This window comes from Saccopteryx leptura, chromosome 1 (genome assembly GCF_036850995.1).
Source record: "Saccopteryx leptura isolate mSacLep1 chromosome 1, mSacLep1_pri_phased_curated, whole genome shotgun sequence".
In the NCBI taxonomy this organism is placed as follows: Eukaryota; Metazoa; Chordata; class Mammalia; order Chiroptera; family Emballonuridae; genus Saccopteryx; species Saccopteryx leptura.
In genome coordinates, this window is record NC_089503.1 from 134288598 (window position 1) to 134307746 (window position 19149).

A 19149-nucleotide genomic window follows, 5' to 3' on the forward strand; every position below is an offset into this window, starting at 1 on the left:
AGTTGCCCAGGTGGTTTTAGAAGGCTTAATGAGTTATGAAATCCGAAGGCATGGAAATGTGCAGTGTAGTTGGATTTAAACCCAGGCTTTAAAATACTGTTTAGTTTCCAATACACCAGGCTGCTTTCTGCATGCTCAAATGGATCAGTTATGCCGAAGTCACAGAGAAATACATATTCCAGACTCTAAAATAGCGCCGTCCAACAGAAATTTCTGCAGTGATGGAAATATTCTCTGTACAGTCCAGTATGTTTTCCACCAGCCACATGTGGCTACTTAGCACTTGAAATGTGGCTGATGCAACTGAAGAACTAGTTTCTACTTTTATTTAATGTTAATTCACTTAAATTAAGAAGTTGTATGTGATTACTGGCTATCATGTTGACCAGTGCAGCTCTTGAGCACTCTTTACAAAACTTCAGTTATATGTCTTCCGAGAAAAGATAATGTCTTACATGACGGGGGGAGAAAAGGCACACACTTTAAGCTGGAGGGGGGGCGAGGAAAGAACATTGATACATTACTATAACAAAAACTCTGTTTGGCAAAAGCCCTACGTCAAAAGATTTGCCCAGATGCCCACGAAGAAACTCCATTCTTTAAAGGCAAAAAAGGATTTAAGTTTAAGTGCTTTACTCTATTACTTTCTCACCTAGAGGCCACTGTTCCTCCTAGCTAATGTCGCAGGGATTGTCTAACAGCAGCCATTGGTCAAAATCCGTGTGTTCAGGGCCAAGATATCGGGATCATAATTCATGGTGTGTGTGTGTGTGTGTGTGTGTGTGTGTGTGTGTGTGTGTGTGTGTGTATGTGACCAACATTTTGAGCAGAACTTTGTGATTTCTAAAACTGAGCTGATATTTTCCCTAGCTTACTAATACAAATGTTTATTAAAACTTCACAGAAGAATTGTACATCAACTATAAAGACTAGAGAGGTGCCAGGAAATTTTAAGAACCTATTCTTATATCTATTCCTAAGTGTGCACCACACACATACTTGTCACAAATACAAAAGGTATGTACTTATTCCCCAAAGCATCTATGAAGCTAAGCCACAAAGGAGGAAACATGGTGAACTGTGAATATTCTGAACTTGAACTGATGACTCCTAGGTTTGTTCATGAACTTTAGAAACATACTTTTACCACTTTCAAAGCAATCTGTGCTTGGAGAACTGAATTATAGACAAGCTCTCTGTCTGGGGAACATCGGAATCCTTGATAAACAGTACAAGTTTGGCTATATTTAAACAAATGCTAACAAAAATTAAACACCAAAAAATACAGAAACACATTAGAAATTTTACCTAATTTTTATAGTATATAGAATAAATAAATGGAAACTCAATGTACAGAAGATAAAGAATGCACATAAAAAGAAAAAAAAAGTGTGCAGGCAACACATGAAATTAACTCCATGGGTTAGCCTAGGAGTTCTTTTTAGCAACTGCCTTCTTTTTCAGGTCTGTAATAATACAATCATAATTGAAAATAATCATGATTAGATGAAAGCTTTACTTTAATATAATTTTAAAAATATCACCCAAGGGACCTTTAGTTAACACATAAATCAGAGTGCTTGTTTTCTGATTTTTCTGTAAAAAAAACCCCAAAACTAAAAACAGACAAATAAAAAAATAACCAGACAAATAAACAAAACTGGCCGTGGTGGAAATAACAGATTTCCCTCGCAGTTCCCTAAGTAGCAAAGGGAGAATGGGCAGAGAGACATGGAAACCTGCGAGCTGCCAGCAGACCTGTTCTCTCGGGAAGTGAAACAATGGTCTTGGGATCATTCATAACATTTCCTAGGAGACCATGTCATTCACTGAATTGCTTACATGGTTTCCTGTCACAGTGAAGCCTCTCACATTTGCAGAGATGCAAGCAGCTGTTCTTTCTCTTTCTGCTTTTAACTCGTCTGCTCTCAATGAGAGAAATGTACGAATTAATGCCTTGCTCATGTTTAGACACACCAGTAGTAGTCAGTGACAGCAATTTCTTTTCAATGTAAGTTAAGAAAAACCATAAAGACTCAAAAACAGTTAAGGAAAGCTGACACAGAGCCTGAGAGAAACTGCAATGAGAAGATGGAATGATTGGGGATGTTTTTTCAGCAATTCAGACCAGAAGCTGAAAGCCCCGTGTTTGCTCTTCCTGACTTGGTTTTCTGGAGGCTTCCCTTCATTGTATTGGCAAAGCACATCTTTATGTTTCATATTGCAGGGATGTAGTGAGGATGACTTACTATCACCCCCTAGTATATCTTATCTCAAGAAATACATCATATAACTGTTCTGGTAGTATAACTATTTCCCCTTATATGGCTTAGAAAACAATATGAAAGACATTAAGAACAATTCACTATGGCTCTAACACTGACAAGAGGAATATTTAAAGTGACTGATGTGCAAGTGAAAATAGGAATGTATATAGAAATCTCGAGACTGACTGGGCAAGCTTCCTTTTCTATCTATAGTTTTTTTAAAAAGACAGAAATACATGATCCAAACAAAATTATTTTACTTTGTTTTCATGGCTCTATAGTGTCTCAGACAATATGCTGGCATAAAGTAGGTGCTATCAATAATTGCTAAATGAGTTAATAAAAAAAGATACTCTCATTTAAAAATTCAGCCAATTAATATACCCCTTATTTGGGAAAACATTTAACAAACCACATGACAGTCTTCTAAGCAGAAGCTGTCAGGGTCTTCTTTCTCTTCTGCCTTATAGAAGATTTTTAGATGCTGAGTTTAGCCTAGTCCTGTAGAGTTACATATCTTTTCCAAGATGTGGTTAAATATTTTCTTTAGTCCTTTTCTTAATTACTAAAGCTTTTATACTATTTTATTCTTAAAATATGAATGAAACCCCAATGTTCATAGTGCCAAGTAATTAATTTGGTCAAATTAATTCAGTCAACAGATACTTTTTTTTCTCAGAAGTTTGTCTGAAATTAAACACCCCCTTGCCCCCAGTTCAAGTTTCCTGAAGTCAAAAAAATTTTCCTTTGAACCTAATTCTCCCTAAAGCAGCTTTAGTTTTCCCTCCTCCTGTAACTTATCAGCCTTCTCAAGAGGTGCCTGCACTTGCTGATACCTCCACTTTCAACTCAATCCTGAACCCACTGGGCTTCTAATTCTCTTATTTCACTAAGACACCTCATTCAGTTGTCATCTATGCCTAGTTATTACAGAAGGGAATTGGTTTTTTTAATTTCTCCTCATCCTCTGGACTGTTGTTTCTGCTCTTTGACATTGTCCTTTAACTGGAGTTTCCTCTAGAGTTCTACCTTTATCATGTAAAAGCCAAAATCATAACCATTAACTGTCATTATGTCATTATGTCTACTCTCCATCCTGTGTTCCTTATGTCAATATCACCATTAGTTGACTCCTTCAGGGACAAAGTTTCAGTATTTTCTTTGGTTCTCCTTTTCTACTGTCTGTGTACACACTCACTCTCTCTCTCTCTCTCTCTCTCTCTCTCTCTCTCCCCCCACCCATTCTGAAAGACTTGCTTCTTGCATCTGGATCAACCTCTTCCTCCCATCACTACTCCCTTGACCTGGCCTCAGTCATATTTAACCTTCTTTGTTTCTGTGAATTTCAAGATGATCCACTTTCCTGCAGTCACTTAACTATGTAATCATTTAACAATAGAATAATCAGAATGCAATAGAAATAAGGATCGGATCATACCAAATCCCAGCTACAAACCTCTGTGGCTCTTAGGTCCCACACACTGTATTCAAATCTTTCTTCTCTGCCACATTTCCCTACTCACACCAAGCAGACTGTCATTCCTTAACTGAATCATGATTTCCTTTGCCTTACATTATGCAAATGTTGCTCCTTTAGCCTGGCTCTCTGTGGGTGGCAAGCACTCCCACTCCTCTCTGATTCCATAGTTTTGTAAATGACTCATGGATGGTGTTGTTGTACTTTATTATAAAGGTCATAAGTATAATCTGCATATTGGGAGCTTCGAATACACTACAGTTGCTCAATAAGTGTTTTCATTATGTGTAAATGAATAAATAAATGCCTTAAATTTCAAACTTTGAGAAAGTATGATAAAAATAACAGAAAAACAGCCACTGGAAAAGAAAGTTGTTTGGGGATGAACAAGAGTGAACACCATTAATACAAGGAATTAACAATAAATATATTTTTTCTAATATTTCAAAAGCTTTAAACTCAATTTGAAAATTCCTGAGATATCAGAATTCATAGCATTTTAAATATATCTCAATTGATGTACCATACAGGTGTTAGCACTGGGTTGCCAGATCATCTGAGAGGTTTTTGTGGGATTTTGCCTAATTAAACCACTTTTGGAATATGAATTGCTGGTGGCAAGCACAGAAAACATTACAGAGACTTGAATATCAGTTAAGAGATGGTGCAGCTTGGAAAATAATTAAAACTGAAAAGCAGGTTTGCAGACCACACACTATTATTAGATCATTTTCGCAGCACAATCCAATCCTGTATTCATCGTCATGTCCTTTAGCTTTCTAAGTTGTGGAGGCATCTAAATAGAACCTCACTCCCATTGATACCCACACTGTCTTTTATGGTAGTTCTTACCTCTGTATGTATATTTGGTCTTCATTTCCCTCCTCTGCATCTAGACATTTGTCCAATAACACTCACCATTTTCTCATGATACCACTTCAAAAACTCAGGACAGGTTGCAATTTAACTGAGAGGAATTAACTTCTCTCAGACCTCTAAGAGTCTAGTGTTCTTCTTGGCAGTCTAACAGATTACCCAGGTATTCTAATAGGTCTGAATAGGGTTGGTTCTAGAAATGAAATCGTGCCTTACTCATCTTCCCAACAAATAGCTCTTAGTTGCCATTTTATTAACATTTGTAAAATGACAATACAATTAATGTTCTATTCTCCTGAGGAATGAGCGACTAAACTACAATCATTTTGATTCAAATACTGAATTATTAAACTCTTATTGTGCAGCTGTCCCTGTTTGAAGCACTGCAGGAGATCTAAGAAAACCATAAGCCAATGTTCTTGATTTCAAATAATGAATAATCTATGGAATAACAGATCTCAGATCAAATGATGAGTGGAAAAGACAGTATGTAAGGCCTATTTTGTGTCCTTGTGGACCACAGGTTAAAGTATCTCATTATCTACTTAAATAATGCTCAGGGCTAGACTAGCTTTCAAAAAGTATGCATTTTTTTCCTCTGCTTTTTTGGCAATGAATCTTCTTCAATAAGTATACCTCCCCATACTCCTGCCCCCACTCCAAAGATCTACATCTGTTCTCTACTTTTCCTTACCATGTTGTGTTGCCTTAATATTCTGAAGACTATCTCCCATTCATAATGACGTCTGAAAATCCATTCATTCAAGACGTGACATGAATAGATTCCAGTTCCACAAAGTGGAAAGCATGTTGCTAGTTATTAGAGGAAATACAAAGTGGTTTTCATCTTCTAGCTTCTCTCCTTGTTGTGTTCTCTCTTCCCTCCTGCTCACAGACCTTTCCTTTACCAGCTCCTCTTATCACAACCCTAACATGCAGGGGTGGGCAAAAGTTGGTCTACTGATGACAGCAAAGAACTCTGGGCCACAGTGTGCTTGAAGATAGCAAGCAGACTACAAGAATGTGTCAATAATGAAGGGTGGCAATTTGAGCAATAAAACTATTACAATAATCATAAATCTGCAAGTCTTTTTCCATACAAACAACTGTAAGCCTACTTTTGCCCACCCTATCTATACTCATGTGGCTGGCTAGCTAAAAGCAGGTCCAACATGAATAAAAGCAAATGTTTTCATCATAAATATTTCCATTAAAAATTTAACTCTCACTTTTCCCAGACAGTGTATCTGTGGGAAAATAAATGTTTCTTAACAAGAGTGACAGGATAACTCAAGTTAAATCTACCATTTATCTGCAGATTATATCATTTTCCTCACCATTCTTTCTTTTTTTTTTTTTTTTTTTGTATTTTTCTGAAGCTGGAAACGGGGAGAGACAGTCAGACAGACTCCCGCATGCGCCCCACCGGGATCCACCCGGCACGCCCACCAGGGGCGACACTCTGCCCACCAGGGAGCGATGTTCTGCCCCTCTGGGGCGTCGCTCTGCCACGACCAGAGCCACTCTAGTGCCTGAGGCAGAGGCCAAGGAGCCATCCCCAGCGCCCGGGCCATCTTTGCTCCAATGGAGCCTAGGCTGCGGGAGGGGAAGAGAGAGACAAAGAGGAAGGAGGGGGTGGGGTGGAGAAGCAAATGGGCGTTTCTCCTATGTGCCCTGGCCGGGAATCGAACCCGAGTCCCCCGCACACCAGGCCGACGCTCTACCACTGAGCCAACCAGCCAGGGCCCTCACCATTCTTTCTAAATTCTAGAATGATGAAGGCAAACAACTATCGTTGGTTTTATTATATTATCAATTCTAGAGATAAACTAACTTGATTTCTGCAGACGCTTCCTCATTTCTTTGTTCAACCTTGTATACTTACATATCACTGGCGATTGAGGAGTTTCGGGACATAGACTTTGGAGAGAGGTCATAATCGCTGTCAGATCGATACAGAAATGACTCCCGGCGTTGACTGTGGACAAAGTTTGCTTGGAGAATTAGCCCAGATCCTGGGCTGGTCATGGGATCCAAGGGACTCCGTCCTGCAGATGTGCCATTGTCCACATCGAAACTGGAACGAAGGAAAAGGAATAATGTTACGAGTTGATATTTTAGTAGAGGGAGATTTCAGTTTAGAAACTAACAGTGGGAAAATTTACAGCTGATTCCTGCTGTTAAAAAAAAACCCAGTAATATTGAAATACACAAAAGTAAAAAAACAAAAACAAAATACACTGACTTCCTACTCTTGTCTTCCTAAACTTTGGGATACTTGATACGTCTATTAACTAACCAGATACAAGACAGAAGTCTGTCTAAACTCACTTTCAGTTAAAAAGGAACCATTCTGAAAAGAATAGTTATCTTAAGTAAAGACTTCCTTTTAGAAAAAGAACAGATACACAGTAATTGACTAAATAGTTGGGTTCAATTCAACAAGTGTTTATTATATGCCTACTGTCATTGCTCCCCTAAACTTGGCTTCTCTCCCTTTTGCCTATACTTATCCAATCACTAATCGATTGTATTCACTTCCCTCCATCACCACTGCCAATATCTTAAGTCCAAGATTCCATCAACTCTCATCTACATTATTATAACAACCTTATAATTAGTCTCTTGTATACATTTTCCACCCTGTACCAAGAGTGATTTCTCTTAAACTATAAATCTGACTATGTCACTTGTCAGTTTAAAACCTTTCAGTGGCTCACTATTGTCCTCAGGATAAAGTCCAAATTTCTTGGCTGGACTGACAGCATCTTAATAATCCATTCTCAGTTACAATTAACCATTTTCCCAGCCTCAACATGTAGCCCTGTGCCATCAGGCATTTCAGCTCCACTCATACTGAACCATCACCTCAGGCTATCACTACCTGATCTTTTGTTCCCTGACTAATTGCTAATCCTGGAAGATTTAGACTTCACTTGAAAGTCATGAGATGCCTTTTTCTGTGCTCTCAAGGCACTTCCCACTCCTTACCTGTATCATTTACCAGGAATGGAGAGTCTCACTACGTGGTCTCTATTGCTAGACTGTGAGCTCTCTGAGACTGGAGAGTCTATGTTCTTAGCACTTCAGAAACCTTTACTACATGGTTTGAATGAATGCGTGAATGAATGGAAGGCACTGTGCTCAGCAGTACAGATTTCAGAGTTGAGGGAAAAAAGAACCACACGTTCACAGTTTTTAACATCACAGCTCTTATAATCCAGGTAAACTTTCCACAAAGAGCTTTTCTAGTCAAACATCAACCAGTATTAAAATAAAATCAACTTCCATGTCTTCTTATGAGAGGAGGGTGATAGCTCAGGTATGTGGTTAAAGATTGTTGAATAAATAAACGAATGAATTCAAGTTTAGTTGTTATCCTTGTTTTCCCCACTAGAACCATTTTCCAAACTATTAACCAGCCAATTTCAAAACATCATTTTATTTCCTCCATTGGAATTATTAGTAAATAGTGTATGACCCAAAGATGAAAAGCCAAAATGGAAGACAAAGCTAGGGGTTGGATGTTTCCTGGATCAGCTATGAATCACTGACTAAATAAGAACATTAACTCTAAATCAATCCACCTAGTTTTAAAAAATGAAGAAAAACTAATAATGTGGCTTTACCAGTACAAATATCTTTTCTAACTTAACATTTTATTAGAATTGTGTCTTTTTTTTTTTTGAATTGTGTCATTTTTTTATGCATTTATTTGGTCCTTGAAAGACAATGAGAGACTATCCAGTTAAACAGAGAAAGAATACTAGCTCCCAAGGAAGTTAAGTGAGCAAAGTTACTGAGCTAACTGGATTGAACCCAGATCTAAAGTATAATTATGTAAACCACAAATGCATGCTAGTAACTGACACCCAAATGGGGGACATTTGCTTCACCTAGAGAGGCACTTCATGTATGTGGATTCTTGGCAATCCTGAGGAAAGCCACCAGGGGAAAGGAATGTCTATCATTAAAGAGACATATTATGGGTCTCTGGCAAGTTCTTTGTGACTCTGTTTAATTAAATAAGCATTTACTAAGCAATATGAGCACACTGAGATACAAAAACTGAAGAAGATAAGGTTAAACCAGGCTGGGGTATCTGAGAAGTCTTCACAGAAGAGTATTTTATTTAAAGGGGGCTTTGAAGGCATCTAGTGCACAGCTAAAACACATGCAAGACCTCTGCACAGGGGAAGAGATTTCTGTTCTAAGAAGATGGCCATCAAAGCACTTTAGCATGAGGATGACTTAATAATATAAACATGTTAAAATGCTTATTGTTGATTTCTTTGGAATATAAAGATGTTCTTATTGTTTTATTTACTTAGTTTAAATTTTATTAAATTTATTGAGGTGACACTTAATAAAATTATATAGGTTCCAAGTGTACTATTATAATACACTTGGAACAATCATCCATACATTGCATTGTCTACAGCCATACTATTCTGAATATGCCCAATCTCATCTGTTCTTTAGTTTAAAAAAAATAAAAAGTACTCCCCTTCTTGCTATGTACTAAAAAAAATAAAGAAAATAAGGAGTGTAATTTTTGTCCAGATTTTTTAGTTTAATTGAGTAAATACCAACATAGCCATAAGATCAGTAATTTGTTTTTCATTTTATTTTTTCCAATTGATTTATGCAAGTCTTAACTTACAGAGACTCTCTCGTATAAGGTTTAGAATAAATACTGACAAATATCTTAATTAATATTTTTTTTCAATACTATTACCTATCAAGACAAAAAATTTATTGGTTGGTCAAAAATGCTTAATATAAAATATTCTAGGGGTTTTATTTTCTTTGCAGGTTGTAATATAACATGTTGTCCACTAGATGGAGATAATTTTCTTAAAAATGAAAAACCTATTGTAAAAAAAAACCATGAAGGCCTAAACTACTAGTTTTTACTCACGAGAGCATACATAGAGACTTAGAGGGAATTATGCTGCATGAAATAAATGAGACAGAGAAAGACCATATGATTTCACTTATATATGGATTCTAAAGAACAAATTAAACCAAATAGAAACAGACTTATCGATAAAGAGAACAGACTAATAGTTGCCAGAGGGGAGGAGGTTTGGACAGCTCGGTGAAAATGGTGAAGAGCTTAAGAAATACAAATTGGTAGTTTCAGAATAGTCACATGGATATAAATTATAATACAGGGAATATAGTCAATAATATTGTATTAACTATGTATGGTGCCAAGAGGGTACTGGAAATATTGGGGAACCACTTTACAAAGTATCATATATGAATGTTCAACCACTATGAAACACCTGAAACTAATACAAAATAATATTGAATGTAAACTATAATTAAAAATAAAATTTTAAAAAAAACCTCTTAAAGATTACCTTAAAAATAAAACCTTACAATTTATAGAAAGTGATTGCCAAATATTGATAAAATTATATTAATCTAAAAATATTAATATTAACTTTACAAACAGATTGAGAATGAAGATCTAAAAATGGTCACTGATGTTTTATTAGACTTTTACTTAAAAACAGCAACAACAAGGCCCAGGCCGGTTGGCTCAGTGGTAGAGCATCAGCCTGGCGTGCAGAAGTCCCAGGTTTGATTCCCGGCCAGGGCACACAGGAGAGGCGCCCATCTGCTTCTCCACCCCTCCCCCTCTCCTTCCTCTCTGTCTCTCTCTTCCCCTCCTGCAGCGAGGCTCCATTGGAGCAAAGATGGCCCGGGCACTGGGGATGGCTCCTTGGCCTCTGCCCCAGGCGCTGGAGTGGCTCTGGTCGCGACAGAGTGACGCCCCAGAGGGGCAGAGCATCGCCCCCTGGTGGGCGTGCCGGGTGGATCCCGGTCGGGCGCATGCGGGAGTCTGTCGGACTGTCTCTCCCCGTTTCCAGCTTCAGAAAAAAAAACGAAAAAAAAAAACAGCAACAACAATAACGGAATACAACAGTATCATTAATGGTCTGGGGAATCTCTCTAAATTTTGGTAACAAGTTTTCTCAGAATACAGTATTTGGAGGGAGGTGGGTCCAGGGTCTGAAATAATCTGCTTTGTTGATTTCTATTTCATTAATAGTTCTTATCATCAAAATTTATTATTAAGAAAAGGTAATAAAATAATATCATAGAATCCCTAGGCAGAAGCATCATCAAATGCCAGTATTGGTGAATGACTTTATGAAACAGACTTTGCATTATGAAAGATTCAGTGAACAAACTTTTAGTTTCTCCTACACTCATAGGTTAAGATTTGAATAAATGCTGATAATTTAAACATAGCATTTCTGTATACGGCACTTAAATCAAGCTAAGGCAATATAACATGAAGCAATAGAGAAAAAGAAAACATGACATATCTGTATTACATATTATATAAATAATAAATTACTAAATTGTGTTATATAGGCAATCAGAGAATGTGATTTAGACAATGAATGTAAAGGGGGTTTAAGAAGCTGAAGGATGTGCTTCTGTGAAGGGCAGATAAATACCCAGGTCTAGTAAAGCTGGGGCAGGAACTATAGACTGAATATTTTGCATCTCTCAAATTCTCCAAATGTAATCTTATTTGGAGGTGCAGCCTTTGGGAGGTGATTAGGTCAGGAGGGTGGAGCCCTCATGAATGGAATTAGTGCCCTTATAAAAGACGTTCAGAGAGCTCCCTTGCGCCTTCCAATATGTGAGGAGAATGGGGGCCTCACCTGACTCTGACTTTGCTGGCACCTTGTTTTTGGACTTCTCTGCCTCAAGAACTGTAAAAAATAAAACTCTGTTGTTTATGAGCCACTCAGTCAATGGTAATTTGTTACAGCAGCCTGAGAGAAAGGAGAGAATGGGGGTAGGGAGCTGTGTAGTAAAAGTTAAGCAGCAAAAGCAAACCCAAGGAGGAGTATGTACAACATGTGCATAAAACAGGACATTAGTAGCATCTGGCTCCATTTAAGAGCTCATAGTAAAGAAAAGTGCAGACCTATAAAAATGGCAATTTCATATGGTTCAACCTAATAGGTAGGGCTAAATGTATTTATGAAAAGTTAGGCAGAGTGTCAGCAGTACCTTTTACAAAGAAATATGTGGAAAGACATACTACCTTTTAGCTCTGATCTCTCAGGGGAGTGAGATGGGGAAGACTATTAACTCTTCAGTTGTATACTTTCAAATTGTTTTATTTGTTGAAATAAACACACTGATTTTGAAGTTTAAAAAAAAAGCAACAAGTATAAAAATAAATAAAAAAACCAAAGCACTGGCCCCTCCTGCAATAGAAAGTTTGCTTATTAATTCTTTTAAGCAGGGGCAAATCAAGGCAATACTTCTTCATTCAGTGAGTAGTGATCTCCATGTATAATAATGATGGTGATAATAATAACCATAATGATGATAGTAATGATAATAAACCTTTTAGAGCTCTCTGCATGTGCCAGGCATTGTGCTCTGTGTATTATATTCATAATCACATCAAATCCTCACAATAACCCTCTGAAGTAGGCACTATGTTTTCCATTTCACCCAAGGGGAATTTGAGGCACAGAGAAGTGCCCCTATGTTAAGTAATGGGTCTGCTTCTAGGCCCCTGTGTTTATGTCTCTATTGTGCAGCCTCCTGTTAACTGTTAATTTACAGATCATGCATGCCAAGGCTCATTCTGGGACTGGGTTTTAATACGACCCCTGTTGGAAGGTGGAGAAAGACCAAGAATATTCCTATTAGGATGGGGGTTAGAAAATGTGGGGTAAATGCCAAATCTTGGTTTTGCCACTTTCTAGTTGCAGGCTATTGAACAAGTTTACTGTCCCTTTATAAGCCTCTGTTTCCTGAGATCTAGCTCTAGGGCCACTGTGGGAAGAAAAAAAAAAGGTTAGTACACTGCTTGGCAGTTAGTATATTCCCAATATTTAGCAGCCATTGTTATTTTTATTGCTATTGCTCTTTATCTTCAAGGGGGACTTTCCATCAAGGTCATTCTCTGAACCCCAGTACGCTGCTTTGGGAGGAACCTGAATGGAGAGATGACAGAGAAAGGGAACTGAGAGCTGAGTGGCCAAGTCACCTGAATTGACCCTGACAATCAATGAGGTGACAGATGCTGGAGCCGGATTGTTCTTACAACTGTAGCTGCTTTTCTGTCTCCACCCCACTCCACAATTTCAGGGAGATAACACTGGGAAAGGGCGGAGACTGTTGATTTTTCCCTAGATAGCACTCAATGAGGAGCTCCTGCTAGAAACTGTGAAAGACATGGAGGTCCCGACAACCTGGGTGGGACTCCGGTGACTAGACTGAGCAGAAACAGCCCTTTAGATCTTAGGTCTCCAGCCACTGGATGTACCTTGGGAACTCCAAACCACAATTCCATTGGTATTTGTTTTCCTGTGCCTGAATCTCCCATGTATACTGAAAACCATGCTGCTGGTAATATAACAAAATCCATTTTGGTGTTTGTCACTCAAGGTGAAGGGGAAAGTTCACCCTTGAACTTAACAGAAGTATAAACGAAGTTGGATAAGTACTAAAAAATATTTTTTCTCTTTATAATAGTTTAGTCATTGTTATTAATACTACGAGGCTATGAAACCTGTACCTAATTAATGGCAGTGATACCTCCCATTCAAGATTAACCTGAGGGTCAAATAGCTTCTCTGGAGTTAAAAAAAAAATCTGCTTCTGAAAATTCCCCATTTTCATATTTACTTTGCTCAGATTATCTAATAGGGATGAGACTGTAGAAAATAGTGTTTTACAGGGGACCTTTCCCAACCAATAAAAATCTGCATCTCAAATTTAAACAGGATACCCTGACAGGGCATGATATTCAGCCACTATCGTGAATTATACAGCTAAGTGAAGTATGCATGTTAGCTTGCATAATATGTGTATTTGCCCAGAGGACTAACGTTTAGGAACAGGAACATTTTACCCTTTATTTTCACAGATGGATTTTATAAACAGAAGCCTGAACAAAGGTGAAGGGTGTATGCTTATTTATCAGTAAAAATGTCAGGTGATCTCTGGAAACACTTGCTTCTGACTTGCCATTGACGCTCCCAGGTAACACAGGGCAATAAAGAGATTTAAGATGAAAACGATAGTGTGAGTTTGATGCTTGCACTAGAAACCAGAAGGGACGAGCTGGACGTGCTTGACAGGTTTTTGCCAAATGAGGTGGTGGTAAAAGGCCAATTTTTCTGGAAAATGTTTATTGGGTCTAAAATTTTAAAAGCTCAAAACAAGAATAGTTCCTTTTGAGGTTTAGAGGTTTCTTCTTAATGATTATCTTAAAGGAAATTTTTCTTAACTGAAACCGCTTAGAAAAGGATCTCATATAGGTCCTAATATGGGACTGTAGTGCTGGGAGTCAGAGGCAAAGCCTGCAGCCAGCAGATTAAAGTCCCATGTTTGGAGCAAGTCTCTAAAATAATGACCAGTTTGAGTCATAAATACATATAGTATTTAACTTGAATATATGCGGACAGTGGGAAGTGTCTGTTTTAGTAGTGGTTGATAGCCCTTAATTTATTTAAAAATTTCATCGAGGCATCACTGTGATTGATAATAAAAGCAGCAAGCATGGATTCCTCTCCCTCCCATCCTGTTTTCCTCTGTGGATCTCAGAGGAGCATGGCCGGGAAGGGCAGTAGAGCACCCATCTCCTGGCTGGGCTAGACCTGAGCATCAAATGCAATCCCCAGGGATTCACGTGGTGTATTTTCCTACTGACCATCTGTTCCCTGAGACCACTTCTAGGCTACTATATTTTCAAAATGCAGTTTTCCTCAAATCCCTGCTTCATCGAGCTAGGACCCAAAAGGAAAATCAACATCTCTGTTAACAGGGTGGGGGTAGGGTATTTCTGCATGCATTAATTAACTAATTCCGTGTTACAGAGCAACTAAAATTGTTTTGATAAGCCCAAACTGGATCACTGATACTTAACAGTGCACCTCCTACTCCTCCCCGTCTACGCATTTATTCCCCATATAGCAGAGTGGTCCCGGTAAAAATAAATCAGGTCACTGTGAGTTCCTGATACCAGCCTCCCAGGGCTTTCTAATTTATTCAAAGTACATACTGTTAGTATTTGGGATGGCCAGAGTGGGCCATCCCAAAATATCTGACCATGGCATATTGATTACTTTGAATTAAAGTGATTTGACTAGCAGCTGATGAAAGAGGGCACCTTGCTCCTTCTTTATCACCTTGAATGTAGAGAATCCATCTTCCCTGTGGAAGGGGCTCGCCTTGCTTGTGGGGGACTGAAAGAGACACTCTCCTTGCTGAAGTTAGGAACTCAGGGCAGAAAAGCTGCCATAAACAAAACTTGTTACTCCTTTACAAAATTTACTATCCAAACCCAAACTTGGTGTAGATTTCTCACTAACGAACACTGAAATCTAGGTGTCTTTGTCCTTTGTCATTTTTACAAAGCATTGTTTGTCTAAAAAGTATGAAAAGCTGGCTGCCTCATCATTTTTGGAGCATTGGGGTTTCCCTTGCCCTGTTAATCTGGTTTTCTGTTAATTTTGTTATTTGTCCAGCTATAAGAACTGAAGAAGATAGAGGGGAAATTTTCTCTCTCCCTGACGATACTATGTCCTCACAGTGGCTCAGGCCCTCCATGAGTGAAGGGAGCTCTGAGGTCTATCCAAACTTTGTACTACTCCCTCGTGGTCACTGTGCCTCAGCCTCTTAGCCCCCTGGGTGTCCTTTAAACACATATGCATGCATCCTCCCCAGGGCCTTTGCACTTACAGTTCTCTCCACCTGGGATATTCTTCATCCAGATATCAGCTCATTATGAGACGGTCCCAGGCTACTTGATTTATAATTGTCATCCTGATATCCTAGCCTTTTCTAGCTGCCTTGTGAGAAGAACCATTGTAGGCTGTGGGTGGGAATGCAAATTGGTGTAGCCACTATGGAAAACAATATTGAGGTTCCTCAAGAAATTAAAAATAGAACTACTGTATGATCCAGCAATCTCAATTCTGAGTATATAGTTAAAGGAAATAAAATCACTGTGTTGCCCTGGACGGTTGGCTCAGCGGTAGAGTATCGGCCTGGCGTGCGGGGGACCCGGGTTCGGTTCCCGGCCAGGGCACATAGGAGAAACGCCCATTTGCTTCTCCACCCCCACCCCCTCCTTCCTCTCTGTCTCTCTCTTCCCCTCCTGCAGCCAAGGCTCCATTGGAGCAAAGATGGCCCGGGCGCTGGAGATGGCTCCTTGGCCTCTGCCCCAGGCGCTAGAGTGGCTCTGGTGGAGGCAGAGCAACGCCCCGGAGGGGCAGAGCATTGCCCCCTGGTGGGCAGAGCGTGGCCCCTGGTGGGCATGCCGGGTGGATCCCGGTCGGGTGCATGCGGGAGTCTGTCTGACTGTCTCTCCCCGTTTCCAGCTTCAGAAAAATACAAAAAATAAAAAAATAAAAAAAAATCACTGCCCTGGCCAGTTGGCTCAGCGGTAGAGCGTCCGCCTAGCGTGCGGAGGACCCGGGTTCGATTCCCGGCCAGGGCACACAGGAGAAGCGCCCATTTGCTTCTCCACCCCTCTGCCGCGCTTTCCTCTCTGTCTCTCTCTTCCCCTCCCGCAGCCAAGGCTCCATTGGAGCAAAAATGGCCCGGGCACTGGGGATGGCTCTGTGGCCTCTGCCTCAGGCACTAGAGTGGCTCTGGTCGCAACATGGCGACGCCCAGGATGGGCAGAGCATCGCCCCCTGGTGGGCAGAGCGTGGCCCCTGGTGGGCGTGCTGGGTGGATCCCGGTCGGGCGCATGCGGGAGTCTGTCTGACTGTCTCTCCCTGTTTCCAGCTTCAGAAAAATGAAAAAAAAAAAAATCACTATGTTGAACAGATATCTGTACCTCCCCTCCCCCCACATTCATTGCAATATTATTTTCAATAGTTAAGACATGGAAACAACCTAAGTGACCATGGACTATTGACTGGATAAAGAAAATATCACACACACACAATATAATATTATTCAGCTATAAAAATAAGGAAATCCTGCCATTTGCAACAACATAGATGAAACTTGAGGATATTATGCTAAGTGGCGTAAGTCAGAAAGAATAAAACAAATCCTGTATGATCTCACTTATATGTAGAATCTAAAACAAACAAACTTGTAACAGAGAACAGATTGGTAGTTGATAAGGGTTAGAGGATGGGGTGTGGGGAAATGGGTGAAGGTGATTAAAGGGTACATAGCATGATGATTGTCGTTAATAATACTGTGTGGTATATTTTAAAGTTGCTAAGAAAACAAATTTCAAAAATTATCACCACAAAATAAAAGAGCTGTCACTATACATGGTGGTGGGTGTGCCAACTAACTTCACGGTGGTAATCATTTTGCACTATACATACATATAAACTCACTACAATGTATACCTATAACTTACACAATGTTTTATGGCAATTATATCTTAATAAAATAAAAAAATAAAGTTGCCATTTAAAAAAATAAAATATCCACACTAATTGCCTCGCTTTTCTAGCCTCTTTGCCTTACCCCGCCTCTTAATTTTCCCCTAGCATTTAGCAACGTCTGCTAAACTTTACTATTTTTTCTTACCCTTCTCATTAGATTGTAAACTCTACAAATGCAGGGATTTTAATCTGTTTTGTTCATTAACATGTCCCCGGCACTTAGAATAGTGTCTGGCACATAGTAGTTGCTCAGTAAATATTTGTATTATGAGTACATTAAACTCATTAGATGTAGCACTGCTTACCATATCCTGGTTATTATTTACCATCGTTGCCTCTGTGGTTCTACTTCAAGGGAGTGTTATTATTTTATATGTTGGCTCGGAATCACTTTTCTAAACAAAGAATCTTATCAACTAATGAGGTTCATTAGACTGTTTGAACAAATCATCTGGAAAGGCACTTAGAAAGCTGGTTGTGTTAAAAGGCATTTTAATAGGGGTTACTTTGAATGTGCTCCTGTCTGACTACCAATCACCCATGGAATCAGGGATAAGTTCCAGGTTTCATGGCACATGCAGGTTAATTTGGGGAGTCTGCTTTAAAGAAAAATTACACAGGAAAGTTCTTCTGCAAATGGTAAGCTGCTAGTGCCCCTCCCTCCTCTACCTTGAAAAGGGCCTAGGCCAGTGAGGGGCCTGAGCTTGATCTTGGTTAGTTTCACAGTACACCTGCGTTTGAGACAATGCTACATAGGAAAAACCATGACATGGCTCAACATGGAAATGTAGTATCTAATTATTTCCTAAAAGGTAAATTATTATAGGTGTTAATTTTTTCTTCATTCTTTTCTTTTCTCCCCCCTTTTTTTGATAGTTCTAATTTCCAAAGCTTACTCATATTTTTCAGAATTTTTCTTACTAGTTGTACAAGCTTAGTCTTCCAGGTCAGTTATTATGAACTTGTTCCGGGGGAGTGGGGAGTGATCCCACCAGGTAGGATATTAGAACCCCCTTGAAGCTCTGAAGAAGGATGTGCAGCAAACCACACCTGTCTTCACAAAGTTTATTATTTTCTTTTCAAGGAGGCAGGTTTTTTTTTTTAAGGAGGCAGGCTTTTAAAATGTGGTTCTCGGTTTCATCCCTAGCTATACATGTACTTAGATTTATTAAGAATTAATTTGGCAGAACAGTGGACTAACATCTTTAGTTAAATATCATGTTAGAATTAACAAATATGCATAAAACATTTTCAGACATATAAGACTGAGAGCATTTACAACACAAGAATACATTCAGACTTAAAAAACCAAGACAATTTACCATACACAGGATATAGTGGAAAGCACTAGTAAAAGATATTCTTCAGCAAGAAGGGATTTGTGGCTAGCCTGCAGGAGAGGAATGTAAGAAAAAAGATGTAGAAAAGAATTGGTAGAGTATATTGGTAAATCTAAATAGTATTGATGTTTTTAAAAAAGAAAATCATGTTGCTGACTTCAAAAAAAATTAATTTCCAAATGGCTTAATTGAATGAATAAGAATTATTAAATTATTAACCTTTTGTGAAAATTACTTACCATTTACAATAATATATGTTAAATAGATTAAATAAGTCTAGGCAATATTAGAACTAAAAACAAAACTGTAATAGTTCTACAATTGCCTTGAAAAGTATAACTTAGATCTGATTTTTTCCACTAAGAAGTATAAAAATGCATACACTATATTTTTCTCTGGGTCTGGACTCTTCCTCAAACAGGTCAGGAAACAATTCAGATGCCCTACTATTAAATCTGTTTTTGGAAAAGTGATATTACTCAGTTTCTAACCTCAATGATCCAAGCAGATGGGTTTTTCCACTTTAATGGGGGTAAAAGGGACAGGGAAGGGCTTCAGAGAGCAGTGTGACCTGAATTAGAAACCATTTCTTCAGTCCTACCAGGGTAGAACAATTATAAGAATATTATCCTATACCTGCCATAAATAATTATTTTCTCCTGAAATTCTTAAAAACGATACCATGGAGCATAGAAATGAAGATGTAAACACACCAAACAGTATACATCTTGTTCTATTATGGGCACATTAAGATTAGCTGTCCTTGTGATTTTTTA

General features: G+C 38.8%; 1 protein-coding gene and 1 non-coding gene across 15 annotated transcripts in view; one reads left to right on the forward strand and one right to left on the reverse strand.

Annotated features, from left to right (window-relative positions):
- The window catches only part of PDE4D (phosphodiesterase 4D), a 1514231-nt gene that overhangs the window by 218737 nt on the left and 1276345 nt on the right, over positions 1-19149 (reverse strand). For all 14 annotated transcript variants that reach the window (XM_066375385.1, XM_066375376.1, XM_066375345.1 and 11 more), the window contains one exon: positions 6506-6697. In XM_066375385.1, the coding sequence (XP_066231482.1) occupies positions 6506-6697 (192 nt within the window). The remainder of the gene's footprint in view (positions 1-6505; positions 6698-19149) is intronic.
- Positions 16042-16117, forward strand: TRNAA-AGC (transfer RNA alanine (anticodon AGC)). Its single transcript has one exon. It is a non-coding gene; the product is annotated as a tRNA-Ala (tRNA).